Below are 22,135 nucleotides of genomic sequence, written 5' to 3' on the forward strand. Positions count from 1 at the left end.
GAAGCTCGGCTAGAGGGCCAAAAAATGAGCCCATGGGTTAGTCTTTTTCTGCACAGAACTCACGTTCACATGATAGGCGCTCACTACAATGTAGTATAAGACGCTCGGCCAAGGGATCAAATACTGCCCTAGATTTTCCAGCATAGACCCCATGCCAAAGCCATTGTATTATGAGCGATCATTCCATCTTCGAATGATCGTCGTCGCTATATTGTAATATATTGGGGAGCTTGGCCATGGGGCGAAAAAATGAGCCTATAGGCTAGTTTTTTCTTTTCCACACAAACCCATGTTATGTCCCGCACAACACACGCCACTGCAATGCAGTCACTGGATGCTTGACCAAGGGGTCAAAATACTACCCCTGGCATGGTATTTTACCCTTATAGGCCTATGCCAAAGCCTTTATACTCTAAGCATTTATAGTCATTGGACAATAGTTGACACTTCATTGCAATTTTTTTGGGAGGCTTAGAGATTTGGCAAGGGGTCAAAAAAGAGACCAATACTTTGTATTTTTCTCGCAGAGGCTCATGTGAGCTTAAATCTCCATCCAAACAGTGAAAGAAAAATATGCAAACGCACTATCACTGTCATGCAACTTGCGGAGGTGATTTTAAGAGACCAATCAATTTGTTTTCTTAATTAGCTACTCTCTTAAATTAAGACGGCTTTCTTAATTTCTTTTTTTTTTTGGGATTTCTTAAATTATTTTACTACATCTTTTAATCTCTTATGAAGTGTTTGCCGTAACTCCGGTACTATGTTAAAAGCATGATAGAAAATCATGATTTCTGATACTATGTTAAAAGCATTATAGAGAATGGTGATTTCTAGTACTATTGTTAAAATCATGATAGAAAACGGTGATTCTATTTTGCTATACCCTATCGAAGCCGACCTTGTCTGATTTGGTTAAGATTACGAAGTATTTGGAGATAGTTAATTTAAGTATTTCTCAAACTCATTGGGCATATGTGGGCATAAATTGGTTTATAGATTTGAACTTATAATCTTCTGTCGTGAATCATATGTTTGGCTACAATGCATACATGATAAACTTTACGTTTTAGAGCATCAATTTTTCTTAGATTTATGCGTTTGTTGATCTTTTTATAAACTGCTACTTGTGTTGAAAAGTTGCAGTAGCAAGTAAGGTATTATCTGATTGCATCAGCCAATGTGTCCTATCAACTCCCCGCTTAAAATAGTACATATATAAATGACTGAGGAACATAAAAAGAAAAGAAAAAGAAAAACTTTGGGCAAATATATATGATTCTATTTCAACAAGACTTTTACGATAGGCTGCAAAACAACTCCACAATTGGAAGATGTACACAAGGAATAACCCTGTTCTACTAGTTGGTATTCTGATACCTTGAAAAATCTTCTCAGCTCTGGAGATACTTTGATGATGATAGCATTATCTTTTAGCACACAAGATAATCTTTCCATACATCCTAATTTGTAAGTTGGTTACAAACAAACGCAAGCACATCGATTGCGGAATGTATCTGCCTTCCCTTAAGGATCCATAATTTTGAAAATGCAAGGAGGCTTACACCACAATTATTTTCAATCAAGCAGAATTTATGAAACCCCATCTAAGAAGGCTCTTTAGTACCAAGGCTTTCCAGCAACTTCGGATAAAGTGCTTCAAGACATCCCTAGATTCATCGCTGCACTGCATGAAATTTAATTGGTTTGACAACAGAAACTGCAGAAAAGGAACAGCATTGTGCATATCAAGCATTTGAGTTGGCAGTGATATAAGACACCACCACAGTAATGTCATCAAGTTTGCCGCCATAATATCGATATCCAGCATCTTGAGCAGCAGTTGAGAAAGGTGTCTGCCGATTCCTGTCCACAGCTCTTTGCCGAGCAAGTGCTGCAATCTTCTGTGCTGTAACTTGAGGCCCCAGACCAGCTCTGATGGCATGGACGACGACGGCTGTAACTTCATTACTATAAAGATTATCAAAGAGTCCATCTGTGCCAGCAATGATGACATCACCAGATGCAACAGGAAAGTTAAACACCTGTTCAGAAGGAAATGTAGGATGTGAATCAATCTCAGACAGCAAGATTAGTAGATTACTAATTAATATCAAACTGCTCCAAGATTATTCAGATGACTAAGACCCAACAAGTTAGAACATGGAAGTACTCCTTCATTCAAGTTTGGTTTACAATGTGCCGAACCATGCTTGTTCATATTGTGCTGATGATCACCTAATTAGATGCTTACAAGCTATTCTCTTTCTTGATGGGTTAGATATTACAAGATTAGGCCCTTGTCCAACACAATTTATAGAAAGCCCAGAATGGTTCTTACATCCTAGAAAAGCATTCTTTAGGTTGGGATATCCTGATCCAATCTGGCTAGACTATACTGCATCTAACACCTACAGATTTGGACCAGCTCCCGTCCATCCTAATTTTTATCTCCCTTTAGTATTTCATTTGTTTCTCCATAAGACCAAACCTACACTTCATTCAGACCAACTTGGATCAATACCCACAAACAGGAGAATATTAACAGTTTAAGAAATGTCCTTATCACTAACCATTTAGAACTTTTCGGCTACATTCAAGAAAGGCAAACCAACCAAGATGTAAAAATTTAATCTTAAAAAAGTAAATGAATTTCAAACTGAAAAACTTCATATTTAAAGGTTTACTAAAGCCAAGAAACAGGCATACATGTAGGACTCTATTTGGCTTAGATTTATCTTTCACCTAGTGATACACTTAGTTAAGATCTTTTCTTATTATATTAGTTGTTTATTTTTATTTAAATAAATTTCATGTATGTCGCGTTCAAACACGAAAGGGGTCGCGTTCGAACGGCTTTACGAATGCCTGCATCAGGTTCACAAATACAGAGAACGCGAAATACGCATTCAAACGCCTGCATCATGTTCGCATTGACAGAAAACATATTTTGTGCGTTCGAACGCGATCGAAGAGAATCTTCTAAAATTATGGTTAATAATTATATTTTAGGTTATTGGCTAGCTTTTATAAAGGTGTAGATGGCAGCCAAAATCATTATGCTATTAGATTATTGGTTTCTTGCCTCCTATCTTCTCTCTATTCTCTCTATCATAATCTCTCTTTTCCCTTTTTACCAATCTACCACCTCTATTGTTGGCAAAGTCTCTCCTACCTTCTAATCTCCCTCGTCTGTCAAGTCCTCCCTCTTCCTTAGAATCTTGACCACTTCTTCCCTTTCGTCTTTATCCTTTTAGCAACATCCACCATCCACCCTCATCTCCATTTTCATCTATAACCTTAACATCCACTCCATCCGTCATCACCACTGTCATCCGTACTAAATCGTAATTTTGTCTCTATTGCAGTTCGAATCTGCGAAGGGTGTAAATACGAAAATCGTAGATTAGGGAGCTATGGATCGATTTCACTTGGTTTTGTATTTTTCTGACTACGGGAAAATATTTGGGAAAATATTTAGTAAATATTTTTCCTCGGTTGCACGGATTGCTTCCTACGATAAATCCAGATCTTAAAAGAATCGTTTCGTAGCCTATCACCTAGCCCAACCAGCCAAAGTTTCCAGTCAAACATGATAAGAAATTGTCTTCTTCAGCTCTTCAAAGCAATCTCATCATTCCGCCATATTATCATAGCCTAGAGTTATTGGATCTGTACTCTATTTGTATGTAGTAATAAGAGGCAATGAGCATGATGACCAATATGGTGTACTACAGCCAAGAAGTACTCAAGTTTGGCAATCACCTGTGGCGATGGCCAGCAGACATCATTATAGTATTACTGGAAAGTTGACAGATACATCACCCTATTTATTAGTTATTACAAAATAAGCACCAGAAGACAACATATACTATGTACCTTCGAGGTGAACTTTTCTTTCCCAGTACCATGCACACAAATAATAACATGGTTTAGTAACTAACTCATTAGACAATGAAAAGTCACTATGTGATTTTATAAAGCAACAAATGCAATAACTAAGATTAGTAGAATAAGGAAGCAAAAGTAACAAGAAGTGTCATAAAATAAATGCTGACCTGGGCAGAGCTAGGGAGATCACTTCCATTGCCACTCTCAAGCTGATAAGTGAAATTGAAATCATGTTGCTGTACAGGTGATCTAAAAATGGTGCAGCCTTCTCTAACAACTATGAAACCACTGTCCCCTAGGTTGACAGCATGAATGCCCTGCAAATAAAAAGAAAGCAAATTAAATGGGGCAGCAAGATTAAGCATCATGTCCATTAGCCACCAGCAAATTTAGATCAGAAAATTAATTCAATCTAAAAAAGGAATGTATCAATGTAGCATGAACAATAATATTTTACAGATGCAAGAAGAGATCAAGAGAAACATCTAAAGATACATAATCTTTTTGCTCCCATTTTTGAATTGATCTTGCTGCTAATTCTAAGAAATAAATACACAAGGGATACAAAAAATGGTTTGAGGCCGAAGAAAATGCGTTTAGAATAAGGTTCGAAAAATCACGATCAGCCTCTCGAAAAAATGATACGTATTAGCTACATCGGCCGCTCGGACCAGATTGGGCTATTTTTAATTACATAAAATTCTAAATATTATTTAAAACTATAAAAAAATTTCTAACTTTTAAAAAAAATAAGAAAAATAATAAAATAATAATTACTCACATATGAAGCCTAAAAATTAAAAGAATATATTAACTTACTTAAAACTACTGCAAGAATGAGAGAGAGAGAGTGGAAGAAACAAAAAGAAAAAAAAAAGAACTCTGCCATAGTAAAGGAGAAGAAAAAAACTATAGTGAAGTAAAGAGTGAAGAGAGAGAGAAAGAAATAAAATTAAAAAAATCACATAATTGAGGTCGTCAAAGTTGGATCTGCATCGGTCGAGTTTGCCCGAGTTAGATTTCTACGTCAGACAAGCAATAGATATGGTAGGAGAGAGAAATAGTGAAAGAGAACGAGAGAGAGAGAGAGAAATGGCAAAATAGTGAGAGAGAGAGAGAGAGAGGATCAATCGACCCTTCAAACCATGGTTTAGGTTTAGAATCAAAGTTCACACTCATACAGTAAGAATGTAAGATTAAATCCTATTATAATTATTTGCCATATCCAAAGTATATGCATGACATAACTAAAAAATTGAAGGCAAGAGAAGGCAAGTTAGGATAAAAAATGTAATCATGCACTTTAAGCCCACTTATTCAGGGAAAAGATCCAAATATCCACCTAGAGTTACAAACTAATCTTCACAAAAGTGAGGATGATATGTTTAAATCTCTTATGTAAGGAATTTATTAGGTGAGGACAAATTATAGGTGGAAGAGGTAGACTAAGAGCAACAAACTTACATAGCTTCCATGTCTAAAATATATATGTGCACATATGTATCTAAGGACTACAATAAAAGCCTAAGTTATTAGATAACAGTAATTTTTATCTTTCATATCCTAGCACTCCTCATGTCTCAGCTTGAGACATCTTGATAGGCCCAAGAAGTAGACTTCACATAAATGGGTAGAAGTTTTTTTTATTTAATTGATAAGGTAGGCCTAACAGGAGAGAGACTAGAAACTCTATCTTAAAATCTCAAAGAAAGGAAGTTCCATTAATTTTTCTACCCATCGAGTGCACCTTGCGATTCCCAAATCCTCATGCCAAGGTGAGCAAAGATGATAGTACCTTATTAACCTTGAAAATGCATTGTATGAACAAAAGTTTGAACAATTCCCTGCAACACCAAATAACTTAAGAGTACAGTACTGTGAGTGCACGCTGTTGGTACATTACTGACAACTACATTGATACCGTCAGTGATTCAATGGACTTGTCATATAAGCAATAAAAAGAAAAAAAAAAGGATATCTAATACAAATAATACAAACATAATTATAGATGCATCCAAAAGATGAGTTACTTATCAAGAAAATTCTGAAGCATAACAATTATAAGATCACGAAACCTGATCTGTGAGGGCAATGATGCATGCTGTTGAAGATCCCCTAGCCTTGGTGCTTGAGTAAGCCTTTTCTAACACCCTTGCAGGATCAACAAACCCCTTTGGTTCCTTTTGTATCGCAGACACTGAATTGGACATTAGTTCTCTAGCATATTGTCCCGCATCAACACCAAGGTCTGCCCAGCCACCAACACCATCTGCTACACCAATAGCTTGCTCTTCAACACATATGAAATGAGCATCCTCCCCTCCAGTCTCCTCCTTATCTGGGTGTGGCAGGTAACAGGATCCAGATAGCAGCTTCAAGGATTTAGTATCCAGTGGCTTTCTGTAAGAGTTAGAACATAAATTTCAGAAGCAACAGAATCAAAGTAACATAGAATGACCAGTACCAGTTCAAATTTACTGAAACTGTTATAAACTACAAAAATAGAAAACAAAAATTTCATTCTGCAGATATCCAAAATTGCATGATGAAAAAGCCATCATAGTATGATAACTTTGCTCCAACTTAATTATACTTTGAGAACCTTCCAATCAACTGTGTGGAACTGAATCTCAAGCAGATAACAAATACACATGAATAGGCACCTTTCTCCAATCCTTCTTCCAGATATATCAGTGAAGAGGAAAAACAATAATCAGGCAAAAAGCACAATATTTGACAATTAATACTACTTTTAAAACATAAAAATGAACATAGATGTAGGATATGGGTATGACATGATACAAATATACCCATACAACCTATGATATGTTGAAATACAAACATGCCTCAAAAAATAAAATATAATTTTGTCTACCTGTATTTCATTTCATTAAGAACTTGCTATTATAATACGTGATAGTACATAACCAAGCACATTTCAAACTCATTCATCAGCAAAGCAACCATTTATAAGAAACAGAGTTCATTTTTTTTTTCAGGAACAGTCCATAGACAATTTATAAGAAACAGTTAGTCACTAGTATCAAGAGTGACTGTAACATTCTGATTTGTGTTCCTGCAAGTTCATCTATCATATCTGTAAGATAACATCCAGAGTTGATGTTTATTATGTATAGAACCCTTCGACCCAACAGGAAATCTTCAACTTGATTTTTCTTCGGACTCTTGAAAGTATCCACTTGTATTTTTATATCAAACTATAAAATGCATCAAGGAAGTATCTAAGACAAATCATGAAGAATCCAACAAGTATAAAGTATCTAAAATTTAGACCATTTGAGTATCTATGTGATTTGTAAATAACAAAGAGCTAGTAAAGAAGCAAACAAAATAGTAGATGAGGTAATATTGTAATAGATTTGTAAAGCATGTGATAAAAGATGACCAATTCAAAATTTCCAAAAAGATTTGAATATTTCTCGATTTAGGCCTTTTATCAAGCAGAGGAACTCCTTTCAAGTATCTCAAAACAAATGGTTCCAATAAGAAATGAACCATCTCATATGCCTGCAATGGTTGTAGTTAACAACATAACTTGCAGCAAACAAATGGCCTTGGAAATCTCATTTTCCAGTGGGTTTGTTTCATATATTTAGTGTATCCTGGAGAATAATTATCACGACTATAGATAACTTCCTTTGCATGGTTCAAGAAATTACACAGAAAACAACACTATTAGTCCTTGATTTCATGGTTCCTAGTTTCGGTTGATATTGAGTGGGATCGGCCATATAGCCGATTACAACCAATCCTGATCCCAGGTGATTGGTTTCGGCTGGGTATCGACTGAGAGGTCAAGACAGGTACAGGTAAGAGAGAAAGAGGGGGGAAAGAGAGAGAAGAAAGAGAGAAAGAGAGGGAGCAAGAGAGAGAGGAAAAGAGAGGGAGGAAGAGAGACAGAAAGAGAAAGAAGAGAGGGAGGAAGAGAGGGAGTTTGTAGGTTGTGGTAGTAAGAGGGAGAGGGAAGAAGGGAGATATGTGGAGAAAAAAATAAAAAACTATGTTGGATAAGGAGAGAGATGATAGTCGGTGAAGATGAGAGAGAGGAAGAGGATAAGATAAAGTTTTTTTTAAGGGAGAGAGTTAGTGGGAAAGAATGGTAGTGGGAGAGAAAGTTACTAGGGAGAAAAGTTTGATAAGAGAGAGTATATAAGAGATAATTTGTGGAAGAGAAGAAAAGAAATTTTTTTTATTTATGTTGGGGAGAGAGTGAGCGGTAGAAAGGGGAAAGATGGAGATTGAGAAAATAGTATTTATTTTTAGTTTTTAAGGAATGAAGTAGAAAAATGCAACCAGATCGGGTTCAGTATCTATTCATCTATCATATACAGATATAGACATTTATACACTATTAACAGCCCATCTTTGTGTTCAATTAGGACTCTTATAAGTTATAAGAAGATAACGATACTAGTACTCAACTGATTAAAACTCCATCTTAACTAATTAATACCGATGGATTCCAAAAGACTCCATCTTAACTAATTAATACAGAATTCTGAAATATTTAAGCTCTTGAAATATGAGAAATGACAGAGCCCAGTAGTTTCTCAGGCACAGCAATAGTGTCAAGAAGAGTTCATGAATTTACTTCCTCTATTGTAGCCTAAAAGGAATCTGAAACATAAATATGAACAAACTTATACCAACATGCCAATATCTATGTTGAATGTCAGCAATAATTATTCATCATTTGCATGCCATAAAGTAGAGAATGAAAGAATTTACTTTTCTCTTCCACAAAGCTACCAGTTTCAAACATTCAACCTCCATTTATTGACCTTGCACTTTTTCCTTCTCTTAACCTCGTCTCCACCTTTGATAGTAATGTATTCCAACCTCACTATAGATAATAATGGTACTGTGGCAGTTGAAGTTTCTTTATCCTAAGATAATCTGGCAGGACTAATCTATGGAATCTTGAGTATCTTAGAGGGACTCTGCTGAAATATCTTAGATTCAACAGTCTACAAATGTTGAAAGTAATAATTTCTTACACTATTTCTGAAAAAATGGAACTTGATATTGAAGATGAACTTTTACTGACGGAAGATGAAGAAGAACCACGATATAGTCCAAAAATAAAAAAGATCACAGATAATCGCTTTTTGATGGTCTTTCTACATCCAATGAAAAGTAAGTTTCAGAACATTAATGGTTGCCTTTTACAATAGTTTGATTTGATCCGATAACTCAAAACATTATAACAAGTTATAGACAGTGAAACTTCTTCAATGGCTATTACGAGATCCTTAACATATTAAATTAACTGCATCTTACTCAAAATGTAATTCCTGAAAGAGCAAGAATGTAATCCCTGTCTTGTTTGTGGGCAGGCAAAACCCACTCAGCAAGAAAAATCAATTGATATCATCCTAACTTCTGTACCTGTAATATTGTAGTATGCTTTACGTGGACCACAAACAAATTCTAGATAATAGGCGGCATTCCTTAGTGCGACTCAAGACTCTCTTAAGAAGTAACCAACGTTTGTAACACCTGCAAAGAGAGGATCAAAGATATTCCATTGAAGGAAGTCTTTAAGACCTAAGCAACAACTGGTACTTGGGATTTGGTACTTGGTAGGGACCACTATAGGCTGAAGGACAAATTACTAGGCCTCATTTGAACTATTTGGGGTCAGTTATATGGATCCATTTCTTCCGTTCAGGCTTATTTGATGTATCTTTAAATTAAGAGTCATTGCCTTCCCTTATTTTGGTACACTAGGTCAGAAGTAGTAGACTAGCCTAGCTGACAAGCACCTCTACCAAGGATGGCATGTCTACCATCAATACAATTAAAGATAGTTATATTTTGTAGAACTACCAAGAAGAGGAACAAAAAGAAATCCAAAGCACCAATACCTGAATCATCATATACTGTGCAGAAATCCTTTTATATCATTCCTTTGTCATCGTAGGCATCAAATTACAGGTCAATCATGCTTCCTGTTACTATCACATCTACTGCACTTAAAAGTACATTTACAGACATGTATACAGATGTATAGAGAAGCACAGAGTTGAGCTAGACACCATGAGACAATATACTTTTACCCTCTTTCTGAGAAGAGGCACCAGAGCAAAAACTATATTTCAGTAAGAATTTTTGCCTCCAACCAATAAGCAGTAAGAATTTTCAGACAACATATTAGAGCAGAACAACTTACTATTCATTGACCAACATAAGGTTGACTTTTACCGCAAGTGCGCAAAAGAATACATACGAGCATTAGGCCATTAAGCACAAGATCTTTAACTAAAATTTTTAATTAAGCCTAATACTATCTTAGATAATAAGGTCCGATTTTCAAATATAAGCTCATTTCAGGAGTAGTTGTCAGTCAACATAAGAGAGAATAAGTTACTAAGTATAAGATCAATTATTATAATGAATACCAATAAATTTATGAGGGACCACTATCTTGCTTGTTGCTATATGATATCACAATAACTGTCTATGCCAATTGGAAAATTTATAGAGTGATAGCAAACTCTTTATGTTAAAATAATTGCACACTAAATTGCACTTCTGTTCTAAAGGAAATGGTTTGCTTTCCAGGTTCCTACAAATGAACATTTAGATATGAAAATTCCAATCTAGCTATTGGTTTACCATTTAAAAAGATTAAGAATGATTTGTGCAACAAAGGACCTTTCAAGAACCTTAAGTTGCTAGTCATATTGCTAAGGTAGCTTGTGATTCTTCTCAATATGGGGCCTACTAGGACACAGGGCAAAGATGAGAAAGCTTCAAAGCAATTGACAGATTTTGATGATCAATTGTGAACCAGTTACAACCAAATGGTTCCAATTTCCCAACCAAAACAAAACCAAACAAACAGGGGGCTTGTCGCAAAAGTTACAAGACTAGTTGGCTGGTAGAGTGATCTAGTTAAGTGGTTCCAACCCATGCAACCTGTGAGCTATCCTTCAAAAAAAATATCTAGACATCAAAAGAGTCTAATAGAGGGTGAAATATGGCAAATGCTGTTTTTGAGGTTTGTCTTCCGTTTCTAAGATGCAGTTAGACCAAAGAGCTAAAAGTATTTCAAATATATTCTCTAACCACATGTAGAGAAAATTCCACTTCAGAAAAACCAATTAGATAAGCATCTTCAGTCGTGAGAACGTCAATCAAGTTCAGTGATTAAATCAAGTGCATTAGAAACGTGAACCATGAATATCTATGTCATAAACTACTAGAAAGCAACTAATAACAAGGCAAAGAGCATGAAATGAAACGTATACATACTGCTCGCAAGAAACTTCAGAGTTCTCTAGGTGCTCTTCCAAAGGGGCGCCATCAAAAGACACACCACTAGCTGCCCCAGCAGAAAACCGTTTGGCGCTCGATGACAGAAAATCCTGGAACCCTGTCTCTTGAGAAATATTGAAATTCCAAGTATTTCCAGAGGCATTAGACCAGAAACATTTGTATACCATATTATTACCCCACGGTTCTCGACTTTTCAAGCTCCCACTGACTCTCCTACCGTAATTCAATCCTTTATAACTATAACACACATCTGCTCGCATCCCAAAGCTATTAGTACTCGAATTCTCATAGTGCCTAACACAAAATTCAGATTTTCCCACCAAATTATTGCAGACAGACATTATGCTCCGCGCAAAGAAGCTACAAGGAGATCTTTTGTTATAAGAACTGCTCACAGAATGCTCCGAAAGGGTGGGGGCGAGTGTCCAAGGAGAAGAACTCGAATGGAAATCCTTTGTGACACTAAAAGAACACTTTGGGAAGAGATGGATATTGCTGTGGCCAAGAGGCGACGAGGGCCCGGAGAGGAAGAACCAGGTGTTACCAAACAAGAAGCTGCGGCCTCGACCCAGTAGGAACTCCTTCTGATTCGAGAAGTAGCTCGATGGCATCTTATTCCTGCAAGAAAAGAAGGCTCCTTTTGCAGCTAATGCTCCAGGAGAGGGGCCGACATCCAAATGGAAATGTCATCACTTCCCGCGCATTCACCAATTGGGTAATCCAATGCCTGATTTTGGAAAGAATCACAACAATTAAGACATTAAAAAGTGATCAAATCAAAAAAAATAAAAAAATAAAAGAAACTTTGCATCTATACCAAAGATGGATATTTATCTCTCTCTCCTTCTCTCTACCGGTCAAAGGAAATTATGCGAATAAAAGGAAGAGAAGATTAGGTATATAGAGAAAGAGAGGGAGAGAAAGAGCGGGAGAGAAAGAAGCAGGAGGAAGACACCGCGCGCCTTTCCCTTCTCCTCCCTTTCTTCTATATACTCTATACGAGAGGTTGAGAGAGAAGGGCTGAGAGAGAAGGGCCGAGAGAGAAGATAATATCTAACCCTAATCGAAGGCAATAAAGGAAGAAGCACGTGATCTTTTTCTCGTTTAGTTGCAGCTTTTTGGGCGTTCTGGCAATAATAATTTAATGGGCCATTGATACGGAGAACTTGAAATAATATAGCTTTTGTCCCAACTAATGTGGAATAGGTCAAAATTTCGAGTATCGTTGGAATGGTCCGTTGTTAGTTGCCCCTCGGCGTGGAAGATTAGATACACACAGGTGCATTGCAATGCCCATTGAACGTTACTTGGAATCGGATTTCACAGTGTTAGGTAGCAGTGTGTAAGAGCCCTGGGCTCATTTATAGTTTTTCCTCTTTATATATATATGCATGATGGTGATTAGTTGTGATGATGAAAACGAACTTTTCGACTGATGTCTTTAGTCTGCAACCAACAAATTATTAGTGTCATTTATCAGGAGGAAAGTATACAGTGTTTGGAGGTGTATTTTATAATAAGAGAGCAATGTAAAATATAAAATTATGATGATCATTATACTTTTTAAAGTTCTGAATGCAAACAATGCGTTGTGCCTATGATACATAATAACACTCGAGGTAGGTTTTTTCTTGCTCAGTTTTAAGTTCAATTCGTGGTTATTTTATGTTTTTAGTTATGGATCAAAAGTTGGTGTAATATTTTACAAGACACGTGCATGATAATTAATATCAACAATATATTGATCTTAAAATCTTGCTTCTTAATAAAAGACTGCATGTCGCATGAGTGATTTTCTCAAAAAAAAGAAAAGAAAATGGAGACACTCCCTTACATAAGAAAAACTATGCCTATTCTCAAAATCTCGCAGTATAAGGCTAGATACACTAACTTGTAGAACTGAAATATCAGTCACTAAATAAATATACCTCTCATATGAATAGAATCCGCTTAGTTTCAACATAACTTATTGGTTAATATTTTCACAAAAAAATTGAGTAAAATTAAGCATATTAAAATACTACATGCCGCGACAAACCTCTAACAAAATACACACTACAACAATACTACTATATTGGGGCAATTTTTATTGTGGCATTTGCTAAATTTGCTGCAATAAGTCTTTTGCCACGCTTTCTATACTGATATTTGATAGAACTGCCATAAGTTATTTGTATGGGCGGTTTTTATTCCAGCGTGTGATAATCTCCAAATAAAGTTAACTTGTAGTGATGTTTTCATAGAAAACACCGTAAAAAATAGTAATATGTTACACACCCTCCATATTTTACTAATTGCACCACAAGTCAGCTAAAAAGTATGTACAATATAATATTTGAGAGGGTATAAATAGCATAATAACTTAATACCTAGGGTTATTATAATATTTAGGTAATTAACATGGGTGACCTCTTCATCTTCTCAATGTGGGTGGCCTTTCATCTTCCTCAAGATATTCTCTACCATCACTCACGACAGCGTCGTTGTACGCCACTTACAATATCCCTCAACCCTTCTTCAACTATATCGTCTTGGCCGCCCGCTCTTGACTCATTGTCCTCTTCGACCAAAGACTAAGTCCAAACCGTAAAGAGCAACTGTAGTTCTCCTTTAACTTCCTATCGAGGCCAGTCGACACTCCGACGAAACTCACAGAATTTATCTTTTAAGTGGATCACTACTTTGTTCAACTAAAACCTATGAGATTCCGCATAACTCTCTTTTTTTCTTTCTTTTTTCCTATCTTTAGTGCTCCATCAAAATTTGACCTATCTACCGGTTCTAAAACAAAGGGCTCAATAAAGACATGATTGTATATATATTAATAGAAGACATCACAAATTTTAATTACAACGACTTTAAATTTTTCTGCTTTCTCTTTAATTAGATAATGAGGCTTTCTACAATGTTATTGTAAATATTTCAGTTTATTCTTTTTCTCAACAAACTGTATGATCTACTTCACAGAAAATTCTTACCATGTTTTATTTTTTTTATTTAAATATATTTTACTTGTAGGACTGGACTGGCATTGAATTTAGAAGAGGAGACGGAGTTGATTGCATTGCTGTCCCACTTGTGAAAGATGATAAAGATATCAAGCATCTGAAGAGCTATCTTTCCAGAAGATCATTAGAGTAAGCAAAGAACTAGTTTAAAATCATTTTCTACTTTTTTTTATATTAGGAAAGGTTGATTTTCTTTCAAGGCAATTTTTTTTATAGAAGTTCATACAATACATAATCCTCATATTTGAGTGATCAAGCCTCTTCTTCTCTTCTCTTCTCTCATAAAGTTCTCTACTCTTGTTTAGCTTTGTTACGATCCGACCATATGGGTTAAGTCGAGTCAAATTAGTTACCTAGTTTTATCTTTCTATTTTGAATTTCAAATAAATCGGATAATCCGCTTGTAGATTCGATCCGCTAGAGATTAGTTACTTAGCTTTATCTTTCTATTTTAAATTTTAAATAAATCGGATAATCCGCATGTGGATCCGATTTGTTAGGGATTTTACTCCTATAAATAGGGGTGAGCATGAGTTGATAATGATCATCATTGAGAGAAATCTGAGTTTAGCCAATTATTATTCTTATCCTTATCTTTTTACATTAACCGTTAGATTGTCTTTATCTTCATAGGAATAAATCATAACCGTAGATCCCCTTCAAGCTTCCAAACCCTAGCCACCTCCTACCTCCAATAGGCACTCTACTACACGGCCATCCACCACCCTTCAACGACTGCCACAATGTCGAAAATTACCGTTCTGCTTTTCCTGACCTATTTTCACTATTTTATTTTTATCTTTTCATCCCGACCTCTAATTTAGGTGAAACTAAAGCCATTAGAACCCTAACTTACGAGGCTACCTCCACCTAAATTTTCATAATCATCCTACGGGCGGATCATTCCAAATCTGGTCCGTAACATTGGTATCAAAGCCGACGTTCCTCGGAAGATGGTTAACACGCGTTCCAAGGCTAACGAGGAGGCATTGACCATGGAGGACCATGATCTCATCTCCATTCCTGTGGGAGTTGATCTAGCACCCCCTCCAATCCCAGCAATTATCGACGACGAGCCACCGGCGTGGGCAAAAGCTTTTTTTAAAGCATTTTCGATCCAGTTGAAGGAGAACGTGAAGGAGAACGTAAAGATCCAAACCGCCCTCAAAGACTCGATCTAGGCCTTGACGAAGGCCGTATTAGCCGCCTTCCACCGACCTGCGCTGCCAACGCCGCCGGCCATGATGGGACAAAGCCAAACGCAACCACTATTATCAACCCGTGAGGGAGGGAATGAGCCGGCCCAAATCGTGACCTCAACCCCTCTTCCGACCGTGGTGGGGACCCCTTCGGCCCTACAGACCTTCTCAATGCTGCTGCCATGCCGGAACCGCTCGTAACAACGTCCGCGAGATCATTTTCCCCAACCGCGGTGGGAGCTAGGGCTGAAAACCCTAGCTTCCCACCGGCGGCTGTCCAGACGCTCAAGGTCCGTACCGCCATGACCGATCTCTTCCATGAGGACCCCGCACCCGAGCCCAGGCTGCCTTTCGCGTCGGCACCGACTGGAAGACCGCCAGTCGTGGCGGTTCATGCTGCAGCAAATCCGCGGCTAGTGATCGTAGGTCCGATGCTCCCATTGCCACCAGCAGCCATGGCTGGCTTCCTAGGGCCGACTACCGGCCAGTGGTGGCTGCCGCAGCCGTCGACGACTATCGGGTGGCCGAACCCAATAGCCACAGCCGCGAGAAGCTACCTCTACGTCGGGTAGCTCCGCCGTAGTTTTTCACCGCCATTGCTCCATTGCAGTGGGGCCACTAGTCCCTTCTACAGCTGTCGGGGGTCGGTGGACCGGCCGGCGACACACTAGGACCGTTGATGCAACAGCTCGAGCTCGAGTTTGGCCCTTCACCGTCGCTCACCGCCGTTCCACCGTCACAAGGACTAGCCAGGGGTCGGCTACCGGTGATCCCCGACCGAGCCCAGCCGCAGCCGCCACCCATGCACCCTATGGCAGCACCCCTAGGCCGAATTCCAAATTCAGCCCTAGGGTTAGGTTATTGGAATGAAGGAGATGAAGCGCATAATTTTTTAGGCAGGCCAAATTTTTGCGAACCGGTTCGACCACTTCGTGCGAACCAGTTTGGAACCCATAAACAAAACCCCTAGCACGAGTACGAGCCTGAGGATGAATAGTGGAATGAACCGGTGGGCCCGCGTCGTCAAACTGAGCCGAACCCGCGTGTAGCTCGGGGGGCGACATGAGCCAAACCCATGGGCGTATGACCCACGAGACCAGCCTCGACCCCAAGGTCACTTCGCCTGTGATGACAAACCATATTTTGGGATCCAAGCTCGGGCCGTCAAGCTTGATTTTCTAAAATTTTATAGAGGAGACCTGCTAGATTGGGACCTATCTAGCGGAGCAGTTTTTCACGTATCATGGCACGCCTGACCACTAGAAGGTCCAGCTAGCCTCATTTCACTTGGAGGGCGTGGCGATTAGGTGGTACTAGTCGACTGAGCAGACTTGACCATTTGAGTATTGGCAGGACTTTGTGGATGCGATTTGTGATCGATTTGGTCTAACCCAGTACAAGGACTTTTAGGCCATGTTGACTAAGCTAACTCAGTCAACAACAGTGCGAGCTTACCGGGAGGAGTTCGAGCGGATATGCAACCGAGTCACTAATTGGTTTGACTCGGCCCTGAATAGTACCTTCATTAGTGGGCTTAGGCCTGACATTCAGGTTGAGGTCAAGGCTTTGAGGCCCACTACTTCTGAAGAGGCCTTCTCCTTCGCTATTCTGATGGAGTCCAAGTTGAATCAACTGAACTAGATCAGCAAGGAGGAGAGAAGAAAAGCGACCCAAGCCCACGGCCCACTAGAGACGGCATCTGCCCCGACTCAAACTGCACCAATAGCTCAGCTTAACCGATAGATGATCACGCACCGCTTTGTACCCAACAACTTGAAAGAGCGTCGAAGAAAAGGCTTGTGTTTTTACTATGATGATTGATTTACCCCCGGTCATAAATGCAAGTGCCAGCCAGCCCACGTCATGTTCCTAGGCGGATTCGTAGAAGACGAACCCAAATCTACTGATTGGCACAACAAGTTATATGAGTACAAGGGCGCGAGAGACTAGTCACCTTGAGGACAAGGTGTCAAAAGCGTGGTGGATTATTACGATCCGACCACATGGGTTAAGTTGAGTCAAGTCGAGTCGAGTCAAATTAGTTACTTAGCTTTACCTTTCTATTTTGAATTTCAAATAAATCGGATAATCCACTTGTAGATCCGATCCGCTAAAGAGTAGTTACTTAGCTTTATCTTTCTATTTTAAATTTTAAATAAATTAGATAATCCACATGTGGATCCGATCTGTTAGGGATTTTACTCTTATAAATAGGGGTGAACATGAGTTGATAATGATTATCATTAAGAGAAATCTGAGTTTAGTCAGTTATTATTCTTGTCCTTATCTTTTTACATTAACCGTTGAATTGTCTTTATCTTCATAGGAGTAGATCATAACCGTAGATCCCCTTCAAGCTTCCAAACCCTAGCCACCTCCTACCTCTAGGACCCACCCTACTACACGGTAGTCCACCACCCTCCGACGACCGCCACAACGTCAGAAATACAGTTCGGCCTTCCCTAACATATCTCCACTACTTTATTTTTATCTTTTCATCCCGACCTCCGATTTAGGTGAAACTAGAGTCATTAGAATCCTAACTCAAGAAGCTACCTCTACCTAAATTTTCATAATCATCCTACAAGCGGATCATTCCAGATTTGGTCCGTAACAAACTTCTATGTCCATATTTGTCTTACATAATCCTCTTACTTATAGGATTCTATATGTGATATAGATTGAGAGAATCTTAAGAAGCACTAGACAAGAGTCAATATCACTTATATCTTTGATGGCTCTTTTTTGTTTGTTTCTTCAATATGGATAAGAGTTGGGTTAAAAAAATCAAGGCATCATAACTTGTTAATTTGAAAGTACACTTAAATACTATATTTTGATTCTTATGATAGTCCTAACTAATCTTTTATTATGAAATAATATAGGATCGATGATGAATATATTGAAGAAACAAACTAGTTTCTTAATTTTGTATATAACACCCTACCTTTTAGCTAAATTTGCATTTACACCTTACGTTTTCACTATTTATAAATCGAGCCCTATGATTTAATTAGTATTTGCATAAAACACCATGTGTTAGATTTTAACTAACACCGTTTGGGCAAATGAGAATATTCCATCAAATTTACAATTAATTTTCTTAAATAACGAAAATACTCTTATACTACTTCTTCTTCCTCCCTATTTCTACTTCTTCTCTCTTCCTCTCTTTTAGGGCAGAACCCTATAGCTTCTTTCGATCAAGAAAATGTAGGATTTTCTCTTCTAACAACTCTCTCTTCTCCTCCTCTATCTTGGGTTTGATATTTTTTTTAGATTTAGCTTTAGATTTAGGAAATGGCATAGCTTCGATTTTTGGAAATGGCACAGCTTGGGTTTTACTTTTTGCAACAATTTCACTGATCAAATCCTAAACCTACATCCTATTTGAAATATTAAAGTATGGATTTCAGAAATGGCATAGCTATTAGCTAATTAATGAGCTCAAATTTACTTTTTATGTAGCTCCCAAGATGATTAATGTCATCATCAAAGAGGTCAAATTTGAGTTGCAATGATGTGGGCAAAAAATTTAGTTGCCCTTGTGGTAGGGGTGTTTGCAAAATTCAAGTTTCTAATACGAAGAAGAACAAAAATAGAAGATTTTATTCTTACCCTAGACATAAGGTATGATTTGCAATTTAATTGATATTCTATTGATGTTTGATTGAAGTATTAACAGTCTCAATGCAGTATGATCGTTGCGATTATTTCGCATGGTGCGACGATGTCAATTTTCGCCTAACTAGAATTGAGTTGAAGATGGATATGCTAGAGAAGAAGATAGGATGGCTTTTTATGTGTATTTGCCTTGGTGTAATAGTATTAAGTGTATATACGGCAATTTTAGTGTAAATAATTGATGAGTGATGTATCAATGACAATCTTAGTGAAATCAACTAATGATTGTGTTAAATATCAATTTGAAAACTTTTGTGTTCTGAATAAAATTTGTAAATTGATAGTAATTGTTGCTGTTGTAAAACTAAGTATTGATAGTAGTTGTTGTTGTTGTAAAGCTAACTATTGATAGTAGTTGCCGGCAAAAACCTGAACTAAACATCTAATATCAAAACTAAACTAAACATACAAAACTAAACTGAACTTTACAAAACTAAACATACAAAACTAAATTTGAACTTTACAACAACTATACAAAGCTAAGTTTATAACAACTAAATATACAACAACTAAACATACAACAATCTGGATTTACAGATTATCCACATTTACAATGATAAACATACAAAACTAAACTAAACTTTACACAATTATATAAAGCTAAGTTTATAACAACTTGGATTTACAGATTATCCACATTTACAATAACTAAACATACAAAACTAAACTAAACTTTACAAAAACTTTATAACAACTATACAAAGCTAAGTTTATAACAACCTGAATTTACAGATTATCCACATTTACAACTAAACATATAAAATTGGTAACCAACCAAGCTTCTGATATTATAAAAATTACACAACTTGTTATGCTAAAAGCTATTATAATCTGGTACAAAGCAATTGAATTAACAAATCTTCTGATACAATTACACCATAAGATCCAAAATATTAACACCAAGTTTTAATACAATTACATAGTGGCTGAACTAAATAGTAACTCTAAGTTCAAATTACAAAAATGATTGAATAGGAACTCCAAGTTTAAATTACAAAATGAGTCAATAGTAACTCCAAAAATCTAACAGCTGAGGACCACAACAATACTAGTGACCTGCATAAAAAAGAGACAAGATAAGTATAATTCATACTTTGTGAGACATGAGTAATTATTGAGACATGTGCATTATAAAATAAGCAATATTTAATAGTACTTATTGGGTACTACGTGCAAAATCATGCATAGCTCTAGTGATTGAATTACTCTTTATTCTCATAGCTATAGATGACTTCAACTTAATAGTTGAAGTTTCCCTTGTACCTCTCCTTCTACTCTATCTAATATTGATATTTATAGAATTTTCAGCTACTTGCCCTTGTTCTTGCCCTTGTCCTATTGGCTTCTTACAACTTCGCTTGTTGTGGCCTTTTCCACCACAACGCCCACAAGTTTTGACTGGCTTCATCACCCCGTTTGGCATCCGCTCCTCATTAACACCTCTTATCCTCTTTTTTCTTGGTTTTTCCTTAGGTCGACCTCTCTTAGGAGTATTGACAATTAAATCATTTGTGGGTCTTTTCCAATGCTTTTTATCTAGCAATGCTGCTATTTTTCCTACATAAGTTAGCATATATATTTCAATAGTGAAATAGTCATTGACATAGTCAGCCACTTTTCGACGAAAAGATAGAATGACTACAGTAGCATGAATACAAGGAAACCCACATAATTGCCACATTCTACAAGAGTATATTTGTTCATCCAATTTAATAGTGCATCTCTCATTTTCCTCTTGCACTTCTGCTTCCTCATTTCCAGATCGAAAGATGCTACTAACACCACCAGCCTCTTTACTCACCCATTGAACATATTTAGCTAATACTGGTGTTAGTTTGCCCTGCCACATCTCAGCATGCCTTCTGCGGTGGTCCATCTTAACCATTAGTTTCTGTCTGATATTGTCTATAAGATCAATATATGATTTCGCTCGATCTTCTAAAATAAACTTATTGAATGACTCCGCACCACAGTTAGTATAGTAGTGGACTTTGGCACCCTCTTAATACTCTCTCCTTGTCCAAGTCTACATTAAAATGAAGAGGTTAGATACATTATAATAGTGACTGAAGTAAACTTTTGAAAAGATTAATACATTATAATAGTAATAAAATAATGTTAATACATCACTAAACTTTGGCTTCACATGCAACATACCTTCTCATTTTGAGCTTTCACCCAATCGCTAGCTGGTTGGGATAAATCTTCTAATGATTTCATGCAATCCTCCCAAACTAGAGAGACATAGGCTTTAGCAGCCTTACACATAGACTTCTTGTATACCTTACCAGTAAACTTTCGCCTAAAGTTCTCATAAAAATGTTTAAAACACACTCTATACTTCACTCTTGGAAACACCCCACTGACAGCAACATCTAATCCTTTTTGACGATCCAACATGAATGTGAGATTCTCTATATTTCCAATACCTTCTTTTAAGCATTCTAAAAACCACATCCATGTATACTTACTTTCAACATTTACTACTACAAATGCCACTGGAAATATCCCATGTTTGCTTCCCATACTGTTGTAACCAATAAATCACCAAAATACTTTCCCTTTAAGTGGCAACCATCAAGTCCAAGATATGGCTTGCAACCTGCCTTAAACCCAGATGAACATGCCTTGAAACACACAAAAAATTTGACAAATGATCCGTCTAAATTATCAACATCAAGTTTGATTACACTGCTCGGGTTTCTCTCATTTAACTCTTTTTATAGTGCAGAAAAAAACTAAAATAATTTTTCTATATTTTCATATATTTTCTCCATAGCTATCTCTCTTCCCGTCCATACTTTTCAATACCCGAGCTCAACTTGATATGCATCCTTTAAACGAGCCTTGATAACTTTAATAGAAATGTCTGGCTCAACCCTAATCCAATCAATTATCTTGTTGCATATCCAACTAGCTTTGGCCATCTTATTTCCACAAATATTGACAGCCTCACATATGCAACCTTTTCACTATTTTCACTTGGATTAGTGTGCCACCATGTACAGTTGAAGCATGCGATCTCCAAGAACACTCTTCTTTGACACATTT

At 37.2% G+C, this 22,135-nt stretch overlaps 2 protein-coding genes across 2 annotated transcripts; both read right to left on the reverse strand.

Annotated features, from left to right (window-relative positions):
* Positions 1-1,399: 1,399 nt before the first annotated feature.
* LOC140758776 (probable protein phosphatase 2C 55) lies at positions 1,400-12,271 on the reverse strand. Its single transcript, XM_073095067.1, has 5 exons — positions 12,011-12,271; positions 11,170-11,920; positions 5,967-6,291; positions 4,059-4,208; positions 1,400-2,045 (listed from the first exon to the last, which is right to left on the reverse strand). The coding sequence occupies exons 2-5, from the start codon at positions 11,802-11,804 to the stop codon at positions 1,749-1,751; spliced, it is 1,407 nt and encodes a 468-aa protein (XP_072951168.1). The 5' UTR covers positions 11,805-11,920; positions 12,011-12,271; the 3' UTR covers positions 1,400-1,748.
* An 8,089-nt stretch (positions 12,272-20,360) lies between these two features.
* Positions 20,361-20,960, reverse strand: LOC140759153 (uncharacterized). The gene has a single exon (XM_073095637.1). It carries the CDS (start codon positions 20,958-20,960, stop codon positions 20,361-20,363), a length of 600 nt encoding a protein of 199 aa, XP_072951738.1.
* Positions 20,961-22,135: the final 1,175 nt, after the last annotated feature.

The sequence above is a fragment of the Typha angustifolia genome, chromosome 4 (assembly GCF_048772165.1).
Source record: "Typha angustifolia cultivar Huaian chromosome 4, ASM4877216v1, whole genome shotgun sequence".
In the NCBI taxonomy this organism is placed as follows: domain Eukaryota; kingdom Viridiplantae; phylum Streptophyta; class Magnoliopsida; order Poales; family Typhaceae; genus Typha; species Typha angustifolia.

Coding starts and splice junctions, on each gene's coding strand:
- LOC140758776 (XM_073095067.1), bottom strand. CDS start 11,804: ATGCCATCGAGCTACTTCTCGAATCAGAAGGAGTTCCTACTGGGTCGA. Junction 4,209..5,966: donor TCATTGCCCTCACAGATCAG/GTTTCGTGATCT, acceptor TTTTATTTGCAG/GGCATTCATGCTGTCAACCT. Junction 2,046..4,058: donor ATCTCCCTAGCTCTGCCCAG/GTCAGCATTTAT, acceptor CCTTCTGAACAG/GTGTTTAACTTTCCTGTTGC.
- LOC140759153 (XM_073095637.1), bottom strand. CDS start 20,960: ATGGACCACCGCAGAAGGCATGCTGAGATGTGGCAGGGCAAACTAACA.